We start from the raw sequence: 13823 nt of genomic DNA, 5'->3' as shown, positions 1-13823 counted from the left end.
CACCACATCCTCCTGATACTCTTCTTCCTTTCCATGTACGCGTCGACTTGTGCATCCAGAGACCTACCCACCCCATCTCATAAATCCAAAAACACAATTCAGTAAAACGCCCATGACGACAGCAACCTGCCTCCTGCGCGTCCAAACCCCCTCTTCTCTAAACCCCCACACCAGACTACCCAGCGGGAAAAAGAAGCCCGTCAAATAACCATACAGCATATCGTCCAGCCCACCTTCTTCCACCGCGAAGCCCGCGCCCCAGCCAGTTTCTCCACCAGCACCTGCTCCTCCAGTTGCCGAAGGATTGGCAAGGGAAGCAGAAGGGTCGTTGGCAGACGAGTCGAGCCAGCGATCTTCCAAGACACGGATTTGCGCGGGCGTGGGCATGGTGTCGGGGGTATGTGTGAAGGAGAGGTTTTGGGCAAAAGTGGCGCGGAGCGAAGCTACTTCGTCGCGCGTGAAGCCCGAGGAGAGTAGTCTGTCGAAGCCTTGTGCCGCGGGGACGGTATTCGCTGTATTTGCGGTAGCAGTGGAGCTACGTCGCCGGGCATTGTGGTCTATTGTTGCACTACCACTACTACTACTTGTGCGTCGCTGAGAAGGGGCAGTAGATGAGGTTGCGTGCTGCGACTTTAACGCCATGTCAGTACTCTGAGCGAGTGCGGCTTCGCTAGCGAGTTCAGACGCGGATAACGCATCGCCGAGAGAACAGTGTATGTAGTACTTTTTTGCATCTTGAGGGATTTCCGTCGTGGTTCCATACTCTACAGCTGGTGTCTCCCTCAACGGCTCTTTCCCTTTGGCCCTGCTACTTCCCTCCCCTCCTCCGTCCCCGCTGCTGTTCTTCGCGTTCCTTGGAGGCGGCGCGGGTGGCGGCGCGAGTCGCAGCGATTTAGACAGTGGATCCGTGTCCGCGAGGACCTTGCCTGCGTAGATCAGACGCAGGCGCGCTGAGGCATGTTCGGACGGGAGGTGTTGCCGTATAAGCTGTTTGAGGCTGAGAGTTGCGATTGTGCGAGGTGTGTGGATTGAGAGGGGGAGATCGGGTACGGACGCTGTGAAGCGTATAATCAAGTAGATGAGCTGCTCGGGGAGAGCTGTCGCGTTCACCATGGTGTTGGATGTACAAGACTGCGGCGGGTTCGAGAGGTGGGGCATAGACGAGCGAGAGATTGAATGTGAATATCGGTCCGAGTTATTTGATAAAGGTCGTGGCATCATTAATCGCAATTCTTGTGGTCGTTGAGCATTTTAGGCGGGGATCGTTTCGCTCGGGTCGTGCTGTTCGCGCAATCGACGCGGCAGCTCCCCGGAGCTTAGCAGCGTTGAGGTCATTATATCCGAAGTATAGCCCACCAAGTCGAGTGCCCCTCTTTACACATGCACCGCGTCACTACGTCCAGCATTCTGTCTCAATCGAAGCAACTGAATAACTTCCAAGATGACAATCATTCACATTGTACTTTTCGAATGGAAGCCCACAGCATCCCCAGACCAAATTTCAGAAGTACCTCTTGTATTTATCTAAACATACATCGTACATGTACTAACACTTCATAGGCGTGCAATCGTATGCTGGGCCTCAAAGACCAGTGCATTCACCCAACATCTCAGAAGCCATACATCAAGTCCTTCTCTGGTGGCAAGAACAATAGCCCTGAAGGTCACAGCGTAAAGGCAGTTCCCATAGATCCTCCTTGCAGCTGCTGACATGCACAGGGCAATTCGACCCACGGTTTCGTAGTTGAGTTTGACAATGAAGAGGACCGCGACTACTACGTGTACAAAGATCCCGCGCACCAAGAATTCGTCAAGTTCGCCGGAGGAGTGGCGAATGGCGTCAAGGTCTTTGATTATGAACCAGGGAGGATGTAAATATCGTGTCGAAAATGAGGTAGCAAGCGCACTACACTCTGTGATGATGATAATCCAATTATGCCATATGTATATGTAACGCCCAAGATGCAACGCCGGTAATGCTCCTCTAATGCATAGTGATGGAATCGTAAGGGTATCATGATACGCTGAAGGACTCGCCGCAACCACATTGCTCAGCTAGAATTTGTCAGCTTCTGTTCCTCGTATTATGCTAGAGTAAGACGTACTGATGTTGGGGTTCTTGAAGATGAATCGCTCATTCAGCTTGTCCTCCAACCAGTCCATCTCACTGCCAATAATGTTCAGCAGCGCCTTGTTGTCGATCAAAACCTTGACGCCATCCTGCTCCACCTGCTCGTCCAGCGGGCTTGGCTTGTCCACATACTCGAGGTGATACGCCAGTCCTGAGCAGCCCTTTGCCCTTGTGCCTATCCGGATCAGCTTTGGCTCCGGTAACTCGAGAAGTTCGCGAAGGTGTGACACCGCCGAGGGCGATAGCTTGATAGTCGCTTTCCGTGGACCGAAGTTGTAACGGCGCGGCCGCAAAGGCTTGCTGGAGCCCGGCGCTTGCTGCGACTTCTGTGCCTCGCCCTCGGGTATGCTCACATTCGGTTGCTCGGATGGCGTCGCTGCGACGTGCTCTTGCGGCGGTAGTTGTGGGGTTTTCGCTTTGTTTGCCTCGGCTGCTCCACCCGCTATCGATGTGTCAGGTACACCAGCATTTCTCGGTGGTGGCGGCTGGGGGTGCAGCGAATAGGGCTGATACGCAGTCGCTGTCTGCATCTGCCGCTTAGCTGACTGTCGGTACGCTATCGATGAGGCAAACGTCCGCGCGCATTGCGGGCACCTGCGGGGAGTGAAGGACGGGGCGGCGAATCGCAAGAGTGTCGAGCTGGAGCGCGCGACGGCGGCCGTGGTTCGAGGCAGTGACATGGTCGCAGTGTGTCGAGGATCCAAGAGGGCTGTGAGGAGAGTAGGTAAGTCGCGTGGTGTGCGTTGTGAATAGATGGCAAGGGACAGACTGCTGCTTGTCACTAAATTCGCCGAAGCATATGTCATCCGCGGCAAATTCCGGGGCATATGGCACAATTATAAAGCAGATGCACTTGATTGGTTGGTAATATCCCGAAGCATCGGAACTTCGGAATCCCAAGTCGGCTACAAGGGCAAGTCACGCTATGGTCAGTCCACTTACGCTACCATGAAACTGCCACAAACAACGTTTCTGTATTTCACGGCTATACTTGAGTATATGTTCGCTGTACAAAATTATGAATTTGACTTGTACAGATTATAGAAAGGAGCTCTGAGTATCTTTCTGCGTACTTGGCGGAAGTCGGTCCAGTCGTGGACAACTAGACCGACATATGACCACGGACTCCAACCAGTCCAATACGCGTCTTTCATACCAGAACCACATCATCTAGAGTATCTCTGCAGAAAATCAGAAAACCGCTCAGGTGTCACCTCAGGATACCTTCCATTATCCACATCCTCTCCCAATCCAGTCTTTCCGCTCAGTATAAAGTATACGCTAGCACTAAATGTCCATCAGACCGCTGCCATTACTTAAAGAAGGAGGAAAGAAGGACAGAGCACTTACTCGAGTATGTTCTCCGCATTTCCCTTCCTATCCAACTTTGCCTCCAGATTGGTCAAGAACCCGCGTGATTCCATTGTGAGGTTGATGCCATGTACGGATTCGACGTCGGCAGCTAGTTCACGGGCGCTTTTACGCTCGCCTCGGACTAGATTTCCTTTGTCAGCAAAGTGAGCGTTGCAAGATGGGTAACTTTGATATTTCCCACATTTGAAGAACCCCGTAGCGGCGGGATCAAGAGCCACAGCAGCGATATACTCTGCCGCCGTCTCGTAACTCGTAAGATCCCACTTCTCGTCTCCGCTGCCCCAGTAACTCATCTTCTTCCCCTCTTTGTCCACCACGCCGAAGTAGTCGAGAAACGTCTCCATGAAAAGGCCAACGAGGATATGTATCCCCGTCACACCCTCCTTCTCTTCGACGTACGCAGCGATATGCTTCATTGGCTCTTTAATCGCTAAATCGCCCCAGTCCAGATTCCGATAGTCGCCTGTGTAGTCGCTGGCTATGTACCGGGTGATACCTTCTTCCGCACATAGATCAATCAACAATCTTTGTGCGGAGAGCATGGTCTCGTCGTCGGCGAAGTAGGCACACATTACCACATCGCTGCCGCCGATCAAAGCACGAAGATTCTCTCTGTCGTAGGGTCCGCTTTGGATCAGGGCTATACGGGGAGAGGCTTTGAGCTCGTCGGGAAGTTTGTTGATATCGCGGCAGGAGCCACGGATGTAGACGTCTGGTCGTTTCAGCAGTGCCTTTGTGACGAGGAGGGCAAGACGGCTGCTTATGCCAGCGATTGCTACGGTGATGGGCATGTTTCTGAGTTTGTGCAGCGAGAAGGGAAGAGTAGGAAAGAAGTGAAGTATGAGCTGGGACGAGGGCCAATTTGTTAGACTTCGATATGGCAATTATTGTTTTGCGACCTTTGTTGCTACAGTCGGATGGCTTTCCCAGGCTGGGAGTACGTTTTTGATGATCAGGTACCCCATACTTGGTTGTTTGCTTGTCCATGTGTCCCAATAGCTCGTCCGCGTTTAGTCCGGACGTCCCCTTGCGACGACAAGATACTAATTAAGCGGTCATTGGCATTTGAGCGGAACCGGAGCAAAGCGGCGGAGTAAATATCCATGCGCTTACTGGATGAGGCTTGCTGGACCCGAGCATATGCCTTGTACTTGCGAGTTCTCTCATTCGAAAGCATTATCGGATCCGAACTCCCGTAAAACGAGGATCTTCCACATATCTGACGCTGCTGTGAGGCTCAAATCCAGATTCCGATCTGGCCGGTGTGAAAAGGTGGCGGTAGTTTGCTGAAGAGTCCAATGTCCTCGGGTCGTCGAACGTACGAACAAGAGTCCACCGCATTGTGGCATCCACTTTCACCTGACTCTTTTGCTATTGGGCATCTCGACATTGACGCGGCTTCTCATGTATGCCTTCCATCTATGCTATTGACGGACTACCCCCATTGAATGTGCCCTTCGCCTTGACACACAGATCTCCACCCACACTTTCCAGTGTCGCAACGATCTCCTGTCTTGATCTTGAAGCCTCAGTCTTCTTCGTAAGATCCTTTTGAGGCGACAACCATCCCAGCCAGCTCTTCGTAGGCTCCGCTTCAGGTTCTGGCGGCGGTTCAGACTGCGGGAGATCAGGTTTCGAGAAGCTCGCGCGGAGTATGTAGAAATCAAGGCTGTAGGTCGGTTTCGCGTAGGTTACACTAAGGGAGTCTGGACGATGGACTGGTTCTGTCTCCTGCATTAGCACGACTTTGTTCTGTATGATTGTAGTCGTTGGAAGCCGTATACTTACCAATAACCCCCTCAGGTCCCCTAACCATCCTCGCCATAACCTCCTCCATGACCGTCGCAATAGCCCCTCCGTGCGCAACGCCCGGCCACCCAGCCAACCCGCCCCCTATCCAAACCACAGCCACCATCTCCCTCGTCTCGGCATTCCAAAACGCCCTCTGTACGCCCAACCCCCTCGTCCCACTCATAGCCCCCAATATCCCCTCCTTGCCCCCACTCTCCCTCCCGAAACCTAAATCTAGTTCTAGCCATCCTTTATACGCCGATATCTTGCGACTCGAACCTGGAGGCGAAGACGTCAAGCCTGGACCCGATCGCAAGGCTGTATCGGTATGGAGGTTGTACGACTGGGAGCGTAGGGATTGCACTATTTCTATGGCATCGATGTCGCGGCGGAGGGAGTCGAGGATGAGTTCGTCTTCCCGGGAGCCGGGTTCAGGGAGGCCGAGGGGCGCGGCAAAGTGGCGGGCACCGAGGCCTGTTGTTATTCCCAGGGCGAGGATGCTGGCGTACCAGAGGTAGGACCAGCGGATTCGGGACTGGAGGGGGAGGGGAACGGAGTGATGCGCATGGTAGCTGGTGGAGAAGAAGTTTTGGCGCAAGGTTAGGTAGGATGTGTTGAAGAAGGTGCGACTATAGAGAAGGCGCGCTTGAGACATGCTCGCGATTTGCTGCTGACTCAGGCGCAGCAATTGGAGAGCTTGAGATTTGGTGGACTTGGATTATGGAGATGACGCGAATTGAGGGCAGGGATGTCTTCACCGAGGCTGCATAGTAGTGGCTTGGCATTGGCGGGCACCTCGATTGCGTGTTCTGTATCGTTTTGTCAACTCTATCACTATACCCTTGGGACGCATTCATTCTCAAGCCCAACGATGTTTTGATCAACCGACACTATCCAAACCTCCGCACATTGGCCCCAACGCATACGTTCGCTGTCTACTCACTGCAGATGACACCGCCAACATTACGTTCAAGCGTGCTAAACACCGTGTGCCTGAAGGTATACATGTCCTTCTTTAGATGGCAATGTTCGTGTTGTAGGAACTTCGCATGGCCTTCCGAAAACGACCTCGTGCTAGTGGAGGATGTCATGAAATAATCGACATGATTTCTTCCCACTTTACATGCACCGCGCTGTTCACCCCAGAAGCTATCAGACAACGACGCGGCTTACAACATCACCATACCACAACATAAGGCTGCCCTCGGCAGTACATCTTTTTACATCTAACGATATCTCCCGTATACCTCACGACACCAACGGTCTCGGAGACATATACTCGCCGTGACTCGGAACCGGAGACTTCTTCCTGCTAACCACCTCCCTTCTCTTGCATAGCTCCCGTCTAGCAACGATGAAAACCCGCTTCTGGCCCCCCGTCTCGTGCCTATAGCAAACAAAGTATATGTAGCACTCGCCTCACACTCTCAGAGCCAACTTACCTATAGCTACTTTACTACTGTGTCAACCCCACCTTTTGCACCACCATCACTTCCAACGCTTCCAACCATGACCGATCCCGCACCTACCAAACCTCCCTTACCCGTCTTCGACCCGCAGAACTGCCAGACTTACCCAGCGAGTTGCCATTGCGGTATTGTACAGTACTCTGTTTTGCTCTCGCCGCCACTTGCTGAATCGAAGGTCGTATCGTGCAACTGCAGCATCTGCACGCGCAACGGCTACTTGCTCGTGTATCCTGAGCGATCGCAGCTACAGGTAAAGAGCGGTGAGGAGATGTTGAGGGGCTATTCTTTTGGTAGGAAGAGGAATTTGCATAGGTTTTGTGGTAGTTGTGGGAGTGCGGTTTGGTTTGATCCACGGATGGCCGAGTTTGGGGATGCGCCACCGGATTTGCTGGGAGTTAATGTATGTGATGACTATGGGGATGATGTTATAGCACCGGGAGCTAACCTGTGCAGGTGAGGATGTTGCATGGTGTTAAAGTCGAGGAGCTGGATGTTGTGCATGTTGAAGATACGAATCTGTGAAGCTTGGGAAGTCGGGCAAATCCATGATGCATGTAGCTCACTCACTAGTTTTACGAAGATGTACATTTGGGCTCTAGGACCATACACGAGCGCTTCCGTCTCGCTACAAACCCATAAAGAGACCCCCACAGCCTTGATGACCACAAAACCACAGCTTGCAGGAGATATCATGCTTTCGATTAACTAGGCCACAGATACATGATCAAATGCATAACTCCTCGGAGCACTTCAGAACCGCCCAGCAGCTGATCATCTCCCGGGATCTCGTCCTACAAAGCAATATATCTCACACCACCCTCCACAGCATTTCCACAACGCCTCCCCCAAAAGCAAAAGCGACATGACGACACACACTCACACACATACTGCACCACCTCCACCTTTGCATGTATGCACAAGACGCATGTTTCACCACTTTTGGTACATGAGTCAGCGTAAGCGCCTTCTCCCACATCGCATTCCCAGCGATCCTTACGCATAGTTACACGAGCGATCTTGTGTCACTTTTCCGTGGGCCAGCTGTATGTGCGAGCGTCCATGGACGCGGTCTTGTGGTAATGTGGTAGTACGAGACATGGAGCACTAGGCGTGGAGTCGCACGGCGGAAGGGATGAGGCAACGGGCTTGTGTGAGGGGGTATGCCGTGGACTCTGGTTGGTGTCTTGGTTCGGAGATGAGTGTCGTGAGTCCTTGATGGAGTGAGCTTTGTGATGAGACGGTTTGGTAGTAAGGTCCGAGATCCGAGCGTATGGAGCGGGTGTTTGTATGGGGAGAGGTTGGGAAAGGGTGACTAAGGGTTGAGACTAGTTGGGTTAGGTGATGATGGTGGTAAGGTCTACGATCTCGTCGTAGGTTGCGCTGACACCAAGGAAAGCTAAGGTAGGGACTCCACTATGGGAGCGTTTTAGGGACATTGCTTATACGCTTACTGTCGACACGAACGTGAATAGGACAATACGAGTATGATACCCGTGTTATGAAATTGGAGCTAATACAATGGTCAACCATATCACCTGCATCTATCTAGCGTGGTGTTTTCTCGATACTCAGTCTTCGCAAGCTGGGGACACATTCTCTTTGCACCTCAGCATTGCAACATTTGTCTAGAATATTGATATATTCGGTATATGTGTTTCCGCTTTCCAATTAACCCAACGAGATATCAAGCATGGATAAAATGGCACAGACTTCTGGAAGCCTATATTGCTCTCATAATAGATCCAAAAAGCCGATGGTACACACTCATGATCTTTGTGACCCTTCCGAGTATACGCAAAAACTCAGATATAATGCGACAGAATGCGTTGGGAAGAAAGGATCCAAATGATGACATCCTCTACCCATGTCGGTTTCTTCTTGCAATGAAGTGTGCGTACATTCCGGCCGCTTCACCAAAAGTTATTCTCGCTTTTTTTTTATGACTCTTAGTGCTGTTGATACGCTATATAAAACCAGCTAGACATTCCCCCTTCTTGCTCAACATCATTTACTTTACGATTCTTCTTTCCAAAATCATAGTCTCCACAAAGCCAAGCCATGCTCTTCTTCTTTCGGAAGTCTCGATTGTCAACACGCTTTTCACTTAGCCAAAACGTAGCCAGATTGTGTTCATGGGTCCTGCGTCGGTCCGACCACTTCCAAAACATCTTTCTACGAAGACAAATCTTTCATGGAAGAGAATCCAGCGGACGTTTGATTCTCCAAAACGTGCGACGAAGTGCGCGACGATCTTGAGGGGGAAGTCACAAAACGTACGCGGTTTTTGCACTATGTGCTCTTCGTGTGACCTCTGAATTATCGCTGCATATGTTTATGACTGCTAGCGTGGTTTCTATGATATATAAATTCAGCAACGAGCTTCCTCTGTTCCTCTTCATCATCCACCTGCGTCTTCTATTCTACAAAATTATCCGCTACCAAACAATGTTCTTCCTCCTTTCGGACCTTCTAAAAATGACAAAACCCACCTCATGTTTCCGATCTGCAGAAGGGAGAACCAAAAACAGCATCTAACCATTATGATGTTTCTGGGGCACCACAATGGAATTCAAAACACGGCAAATCAGACCTATGTCCTCCACTGAAGAAGAAGACGCTGTGAACCACGTTTCCAACCATGCACGGAAGCTAATTGGAGCTTGGCATGACTTTGCGACTTGAACACGACCTAAACATTCAGACAGCCATCGGAAGAGTTTTCTGCCCCTCACTCGATTCTATAAAAATACCTCAAAATACCCCGCCGACCAGTCTATGTGTTGTCGAGATTGTTCATGGAGTATGTAACTTACCTAGGTATGGTTTTGAGTTCTGAACTTTCCATTCCACACTGTATAGTCTGCCATATCCAGAACATGACTACGGATAATCTTCATACCTGGCCTCATATGCTCTAACAACTTCCAAATTTCGTGAACAAGCCTTCATGGGTGAGCTCGCATACGCCGATTGGTTCACATTGTAAAAAGTCCAATACGCACACCATGTCTTCTCAGCACGTCTCCGTCCAAGACACCATGTGCAGATGGCACGAAGAAAACTCTGACCTTTGCCTCAATACATGGGGTTGACGTACATAAATATCACATACCTTACATTCTATTATATTGGGATATGGCAACGTAGTCTGCGATTCCGAAAAAAGCTACCAGACCGCGCCGAGTACGAGCTCAGAACTTTTCGCATTTCGCAACTCAAATCCAAGAAGATCTTGTGTTCATCTAGCTTCTGAGCTTTCCAAATGCTGTTGTTACATCAAAATATTCACTGGTCGGTCGAAAGATATATTCTACAACTCATGACCTGTCCACAATCCACGGTATGCAATATCATGCTCGCTGCATATGTTGCAAAAGCTGTCAAACCACTTCCCGTAATCAAGCGCCAAGGGGTCATTTTGCTCCGGAGTACACACGCATTGATACAAGCACTGACGTTGCCACAATCGCCACCCCGCTCACTTGTGGCGCATGCTAGTAAGCCAGCACGGTGATGGCGGTGGGAGGGACGCTCCGCCCCCGAAGCGACGGAAACTTGAGGTTGGGGCCCGTGACGTACCGTGCCAAATATCCAATGCATCATCTCGATGACTTCCCACGTTCGAGGAAATCGCTACATGACGTGACTTGTAAGAATGTAGCGACCAAACACGAGAGCAGTCAGACAGTCAAGCCCGTCACTTGATGGATTTCGTGTTCCAAGACAACTACCTGTTTTCGGCAACATGAAGGACATTTATGCATTGTCGAACTCCGTACCGGCAGAGTAAGCTGAGTACATGTATGGAATGTGATGGCGATGGAGGAGGGTTAGTGGGAAGCGGCCTTCTCGTATAAAGCGCCGGAGTTGCGTTCGTATGGATGAGGCGCCCGGGGATGTGCGTAATCGGTCAACAAGGAAACTTACGCATCCGGTCTACAAGGAGAAACACGGTCTCAGTATGGGCCGTCGCGTCAGCAGCGCAAGCAGAGCCTCATCGGTGTGGGAAGTCTCTGGGCCCTGGCGAAGGGTGAGGCGCCGCATCCAAAGAACGTTGAAGACGAAATGCCACTGGCTCTCGTCGCCGTCTTCACCAACATATCTTCATGTTTCCTGCCGCCGGTGATGGTTCGATATGTTACCTCACAAGCACATCGACTGGTAGTTCGTTTGTCCTGCACACGAGCCAACACCTTAAACGCGACCGTCCCAAGCCAGGTCGAGGCTCTCGATTGGACTGCATGCCCGAAGCGCCCTCTACTCTCATCCAAATCCGCACTGCGCCCCGCAGGCCACAGTAGCAACCAACTCTCTAATCGCCAGCCGTCTCTTGGCGATTCCTGCGTTCGATGTCTGACGGCGAATACAATGCAGTCACATTCAGATTCGAGCACAACCAAGCTAAGCAAGGTAAACAAAGATAGCCGCACTTCCCACACTGCCGTACCATAGATTTGTTATGTCAGACGGGAGTGCTTATGTATAGTGATGGTGTGAATGCCATGCACATGGAAGGAGTAAGCTGCAGTAAGCGTAAGCGATGTGAATGGTGAGACTAGAGACTAGGTAGTTGAGAGACGTTGACGTCGTGCAATGGAAGGTCATTCTGTCATGTTCATGCGTCCGGTGTGACCATCAAGTGTTGGAGACAGATCTCGGTTATCTCATTCGACCGGCATTGAGATAGCCGGTGGATCCCCCCAAGTGCTTTTTTTTTCTGGCAACTATCAGGCAGATGCCGTGCAGTCTTGATGCCCAGGAGGATATTCTCCACGTGTGAATCGGACGAATTACATGGCTGTGGACAAGGAACGTTTAGTTGTTGAGGGGGGGCCTAGGGCTGGAAGATTGCAGGACGCGATAAAAGCAGTGGAAAGAAAAAGCAAAGAACAGTGTGATTGGGCCGTACGAGAACCACCTTTGCATGCAGAAAGGTGTTGTAACACAAGGCCACTATGGTCTGATGTTTTCTCGTGTTCGCTAAGCGAGATGGCCCTCCGTTGAGTTGCACGTGCGATTGAGGTCATTGGACACATATGAGCATCAGGATACCTATGCCTCTTTCAAGAAAAGTAGGAGAGGATGAAACATCCTGGAAGTGGATCATTCATGATTGGCTTGGATTATGCAAAGAAAAATGGGTGTGTGTAGGAAGCAAGTTTCCGCAGTTGCAAATATCGACCCACCCCATTGGCGCTTCTCCAGATCAGAAGTTCTCCACCAATGTTTACGCGCGAACAAGCGAAGAGGATCGCATCGATCCCAGCGAGTGACGATATCCAAGCAATGGCTGTGCGACTGGGCGAATAGCAGGCGATGCGCGCAGTTTGGTGTTGGTTGACAGTCGAAAAGGCGTCAGCAGCTATAGCCTAAAGCATCAGCAAATCCTTCCGTGAGCAGCTTATCGTATGCTCGTCGGATTTGACGAAGAAGCGCGCGGCCAGAACGAGTCATGGATAGTCTGCTCTGGCTGGACCCTCGGGGGCCTGAGAGCCTGAGCCTTCAACGGCAGCACCCCAAGACGAATGCAGACCATGCTCCGGAGAAGAAAAACCTCGACAACGGTCTACCCTGCGTACATCATGGATGCGTGGCGCTCCTCTAGACGGGATGGCTTTTGCGGGCGCTGGGCGTCGGGACTAGCGGACACGACGTCTGGCGCGCTCATCCAGGCAAAGCACAACGCTCCTGGGGACGATCAACGGGATCATCGATGTGGAGTGTAGATGATGGCGCCGCCACAGAGACTTGTGTTTGACTGTATATCACTGACGCAGGTACGGTCGAACATAGAGCCGAACACGGCTTCAATACCCGCAGCACAGACGCGTTCCTTTGACAAAACAGTCACAGCGGTGTTATGCTCGGGGAAATCAGTATTGAGCGCTAAGGAGAATATTGACAATGGTAGAGGAGGAGTTCATGTTGAGCGAGGCGGTCTGCGCGGCTGAGGCTCCAGGCGTTGGGGGATGGAACAACTCTGATTTTAGCGTAGGCGGGGAACATGAGGAAGACAAATCATGTCGTGATGGCACGAACTGGTAATTACAAAGGAGCGCTGTGATGGGGGGCAGCCCAAACGTGCTTTGACGCAAAGCCGCGTCGAGCACACCGTGTAAGGCAGGGTTTGGCGAGTCGAGGGCTAGCGGCACTGGGATGCGCGTGGTAAAGTTTGGGTAGGCTGGTGTGACGGCTGCAGCACGCAGGAGAAGGTGCCGAGTCCAAAGCTGTAAACTCTAGCAACGTGGGGTGCATAACATGTCATTTCTCATCACGATCAAGATGTTGCGAGTCGCGCGTCGGTGACCGGTCGATTGTCACCGAAGTCGGCGGAAGAACACATCCCCGGCTGGTATTGGATGTGCGGTAGAAGGAGTTTACACAAGACGACGGCGCATAATAGCGGTCCTGGTATCGTTCAAGAAGTGTGGGACGTTTATGAGATGGTTTGGTGAAGCTCAGAACACTTGATGCCGCAACCGTGCCGCAGAGCGTGGGCAATGACTAAATGCGGCTCAAGAAGCGGCCGCCGCCCCCGGTGTCAAAGGACAAATTGGAAGAGAGAGCGAGTGCGAAAGGCAGTTTTGATCGCGCCGGTGGTTGTGCGCAAAGAAAATCCCAGGCATGCGGGTGGGCGTCGTCGGCTAGGAACAAGACTTCCGTCCCAGGGTTGAGAGTCGGTTGACTGGGCTGGGCCGTGACGGGGAAGGGGGGGCATGTCGAGTGACGCTAGTACGAGTCGGGATCACGATTAAACTTTAGCAGCCCGCGTGTTAGGGGGGCCAAGGATGTGGAGCCACGGGCACTCCGAACGCCTGAGACGCTTGTGCAGAGATCTGTAAGGTTGAACGGGCGAGATCTTAGCGTGGCCAGCCAGGCGGAGGTGACGGCCGTGAGGACGTTGCTGGTCTGGACTGATGTTTGGTAGACATGAAGCACCTGAGTGCATAGGGGAGTGCAGGGTAGCCTGGGCGGGTTTGGCGTTGATAGTCACGAGGATACGTACCATGTACCGTGGGAGAATGACGGCCGGCGTCATCTAGCAGGTAATTAGACGC

The 13823-nt window shown here is 51.8% G+C and overlaps 6 protein-coding genes across 6 annotated transcripts; 2 read left to right on the top strand and 4 right to left on the bottom strand.

Annotated features, from left to right (window-relative positions):
• Window positions 1-63: 63 nt before the first annotated feature.
• Window positions 64-1113, bottom strand: CC77DRAFT_926371 (hypothetical protein; the record flags this gene model as incomplete). Its single annotated transcript, XM_018533921.1, has 1 exon — window positions 64-1113. The coding sequence occupies one exon, from the start codon at window positions 1111-1113 to the stop codon at window positions 64-66; it is 1050 nt and encodes a 349-aa protein (XP_018390354.1).
• A 272-nt stretch (window positions 1114-1385) lies between these two features.
• Window positions 1386-2154, top strand: CC77DRAFT_1015971 (hypothetical protein). The gene is made up of 4 exons (XM_018524133.1): window positions 1386-1513; window positions 1567-1671; window positions 1720-2055; window positions 2106-2154. The coding sequence occupies exons 1-3, from the start codon at window positions 1442-1444 to the stop codon at window positions 1873-1875; spliced, it is 333 nt and encodes a 110-aa protein (XP_018390353.1). The 5' UTR covers window positions 1386-1441; the 3' UTR covers window positions 1876-2055; window positions 2106-2154.
• Window positions 1554-2834, bottom strand: CC77DRAFT_953743 (hypothetical protein). The gene is made up of 3 exons (XM_018535439.1): window positions 2106-2834; window positions 1720-2055; window positions 1554-1671 (listed from the first exon to the last, which is right to left on the bottom strand). The coding sequence occupies exons 1-2, from the start codon at window positions 2809-2811 to the stop codon at window positions 2015-2017; spliced, it is 747 nt and encodes a 248-aa protein (XP_018390352.1). The 5' UTR covers window positions 2812-2834; the 3' UTR covers window positions 1554-1671; window positions 1720-2014.
• Window positions 2835-3127: 293 nt separating this feature from the next.
• Window positions 3128-4645, bottom strand: CC77DRAFT_290631 (NmrA family protein-like protein). The gene is made up of 4 exons (XM_018531084.1): window positions 4619-4645; window positions 3687-4548; window positions 3482-3626; window positions 3128-3418 (listed from the first exon to the last, which is right to left on the bottom strand). The coding sequence occupies exons 2-4, from the start codon at window positions 4294-4296 to the stop codon at window positions 3298-3300; spliced, it is 876 nt and encodes a 291-aa protein (XP_018390351.1). The 5' UTR covers window positions 4297-4548; window positions 4619-4645; the 3' UTR covers window positions 3128-3297.
• A 279-nt stretch (window positions 4646-4924) lies between these two features.
• On the bottom strand, window positions 4925-5951 carry CC77DRAFT_925935 (hypothetical protein; the record flags this gene model as incomplete). The annotated part of the gene is made up of 2 exons (XM_018533887.1): window positions 4925-5229; window positions 5294-5951. 2 exons carry the CDS (start codon window positions 5949-5951, stop codon window positions 4925-4927), a joined length of 963 nt encoding a protein of 320 aa, XP_018390350.1.
• A 645-nt stretch (window positions 5952-6596) lies between these two features.
• Window positions 6597-7422, top strand: CC77DRAFT_290992 (hypothetical protein). The gene is made up of 2 exons (XM_018531086.1): window positions 6597-7165; window positions 7219-7422. The coding sequence occupies exons 1-2, from the start codon at window positions 6806-6808 to the stop codon at window positions 7285-7287; spliced, it is 429 nt and encodes a 142-aa protein (XP_018390349.1). The 5' UTR covers window positions 6597-6805; the 3' UTR covers window positions 7288-7422.
• Window positions 7423-13823: the final 6401 nt, after the last annotated feature.

Source organism: Alternaria alternata, assembly GCF_001642055.1.
Source record: "Alternaria alternata strain SRC1lrK2f unplaced genomic scaffold CC77scaffold_2, whole genome shotgun sequence".
NCBI classification, from domain to species: domain Eukaryota; kingdom Fungi; phylum Ascomycota; class Dothideomycetes; order Pleosporales; family Pleosporaceae; genus Alternaria; species Alternaria alternata.
The sequence above is the reverse complement of the archived record's forward strand: the minus strand, read 5'-3'. Positions and strand labels throughout refer to the sequence as shown.

Bases quoted from the DNA above. Each gene is read 5' to 3' on its own strand.
- CC77DRAFT_290631 (XM_018531084.1), bottom strand. From the start codon at position 4,296: ATGCCCATCACCGTAGCAATCGCTGGCATAAGCAGCCGTCTTGCCCTC. The intron at 3,627-3,686 runs GTGGGAAATATC...AAGGAAATCTAG, and splicing joins CGCTACGGGGTTCTTCAAAT to TCCGAGGCGAGCGTAAAAGC. The intron at 3,419-3,481 runs GTAAGTGCTCTG...ATGGACATTTAG, and splicing joins AATGCGGAGAACATACTCGA to TGCTAGCGTATACTTTATAC.
- CC77DRAFT_953743 (XM_018535439.1), bottom strand. From the start codon at position 2,811: ATGTCACTGCCTCGAACCACGGCCGCCGTCGCGCGCTCCAGCTCGACA. The intron at 2,056-2,105 runs GTACGTCTTACT...GACAAATTCTAG, and splicing joins CTTCAAGAACCCCAACATCA to CTGAGCAATGTGGTTGCGGC.
- CC77DRAFT_1015971 (XM_018524133.1), top strand. From the start codon at position 1,442: ATGACAATCATTCACATTGTACTTTTCGAATGGAAGCCCACAGCATCC. The intron at 1,514-1,566 runs CTTGTATTTATC...TCATAGGCGTGC, and splicing joins ACCAAATTTCAGAAGTACCT to AATCGTATGCTGGGCCTCAA. The intron at 1,672-1,719 runs GTAAAGGCAGTT...TGACATGCACAG, and splicing joins ATAGCCCTGAAGGTCACAGC to GGCAATTCGACCCACGGTTT.
- CC77DRAFT_290992 (XM_018531086.1), top strand. From the start codon at position 6,806: ATGACCGATCCCGCACCTACCAAACCTCCCTTACCCGTCTTCGACCCG. The intron at 7,166-7,218 runs GTATGTGATGAC...TAACCTGTGCAG, and splicing joins CGGATTTGCTGGGAGTTAAT to GTGAGGATGTTGCATGGTGT.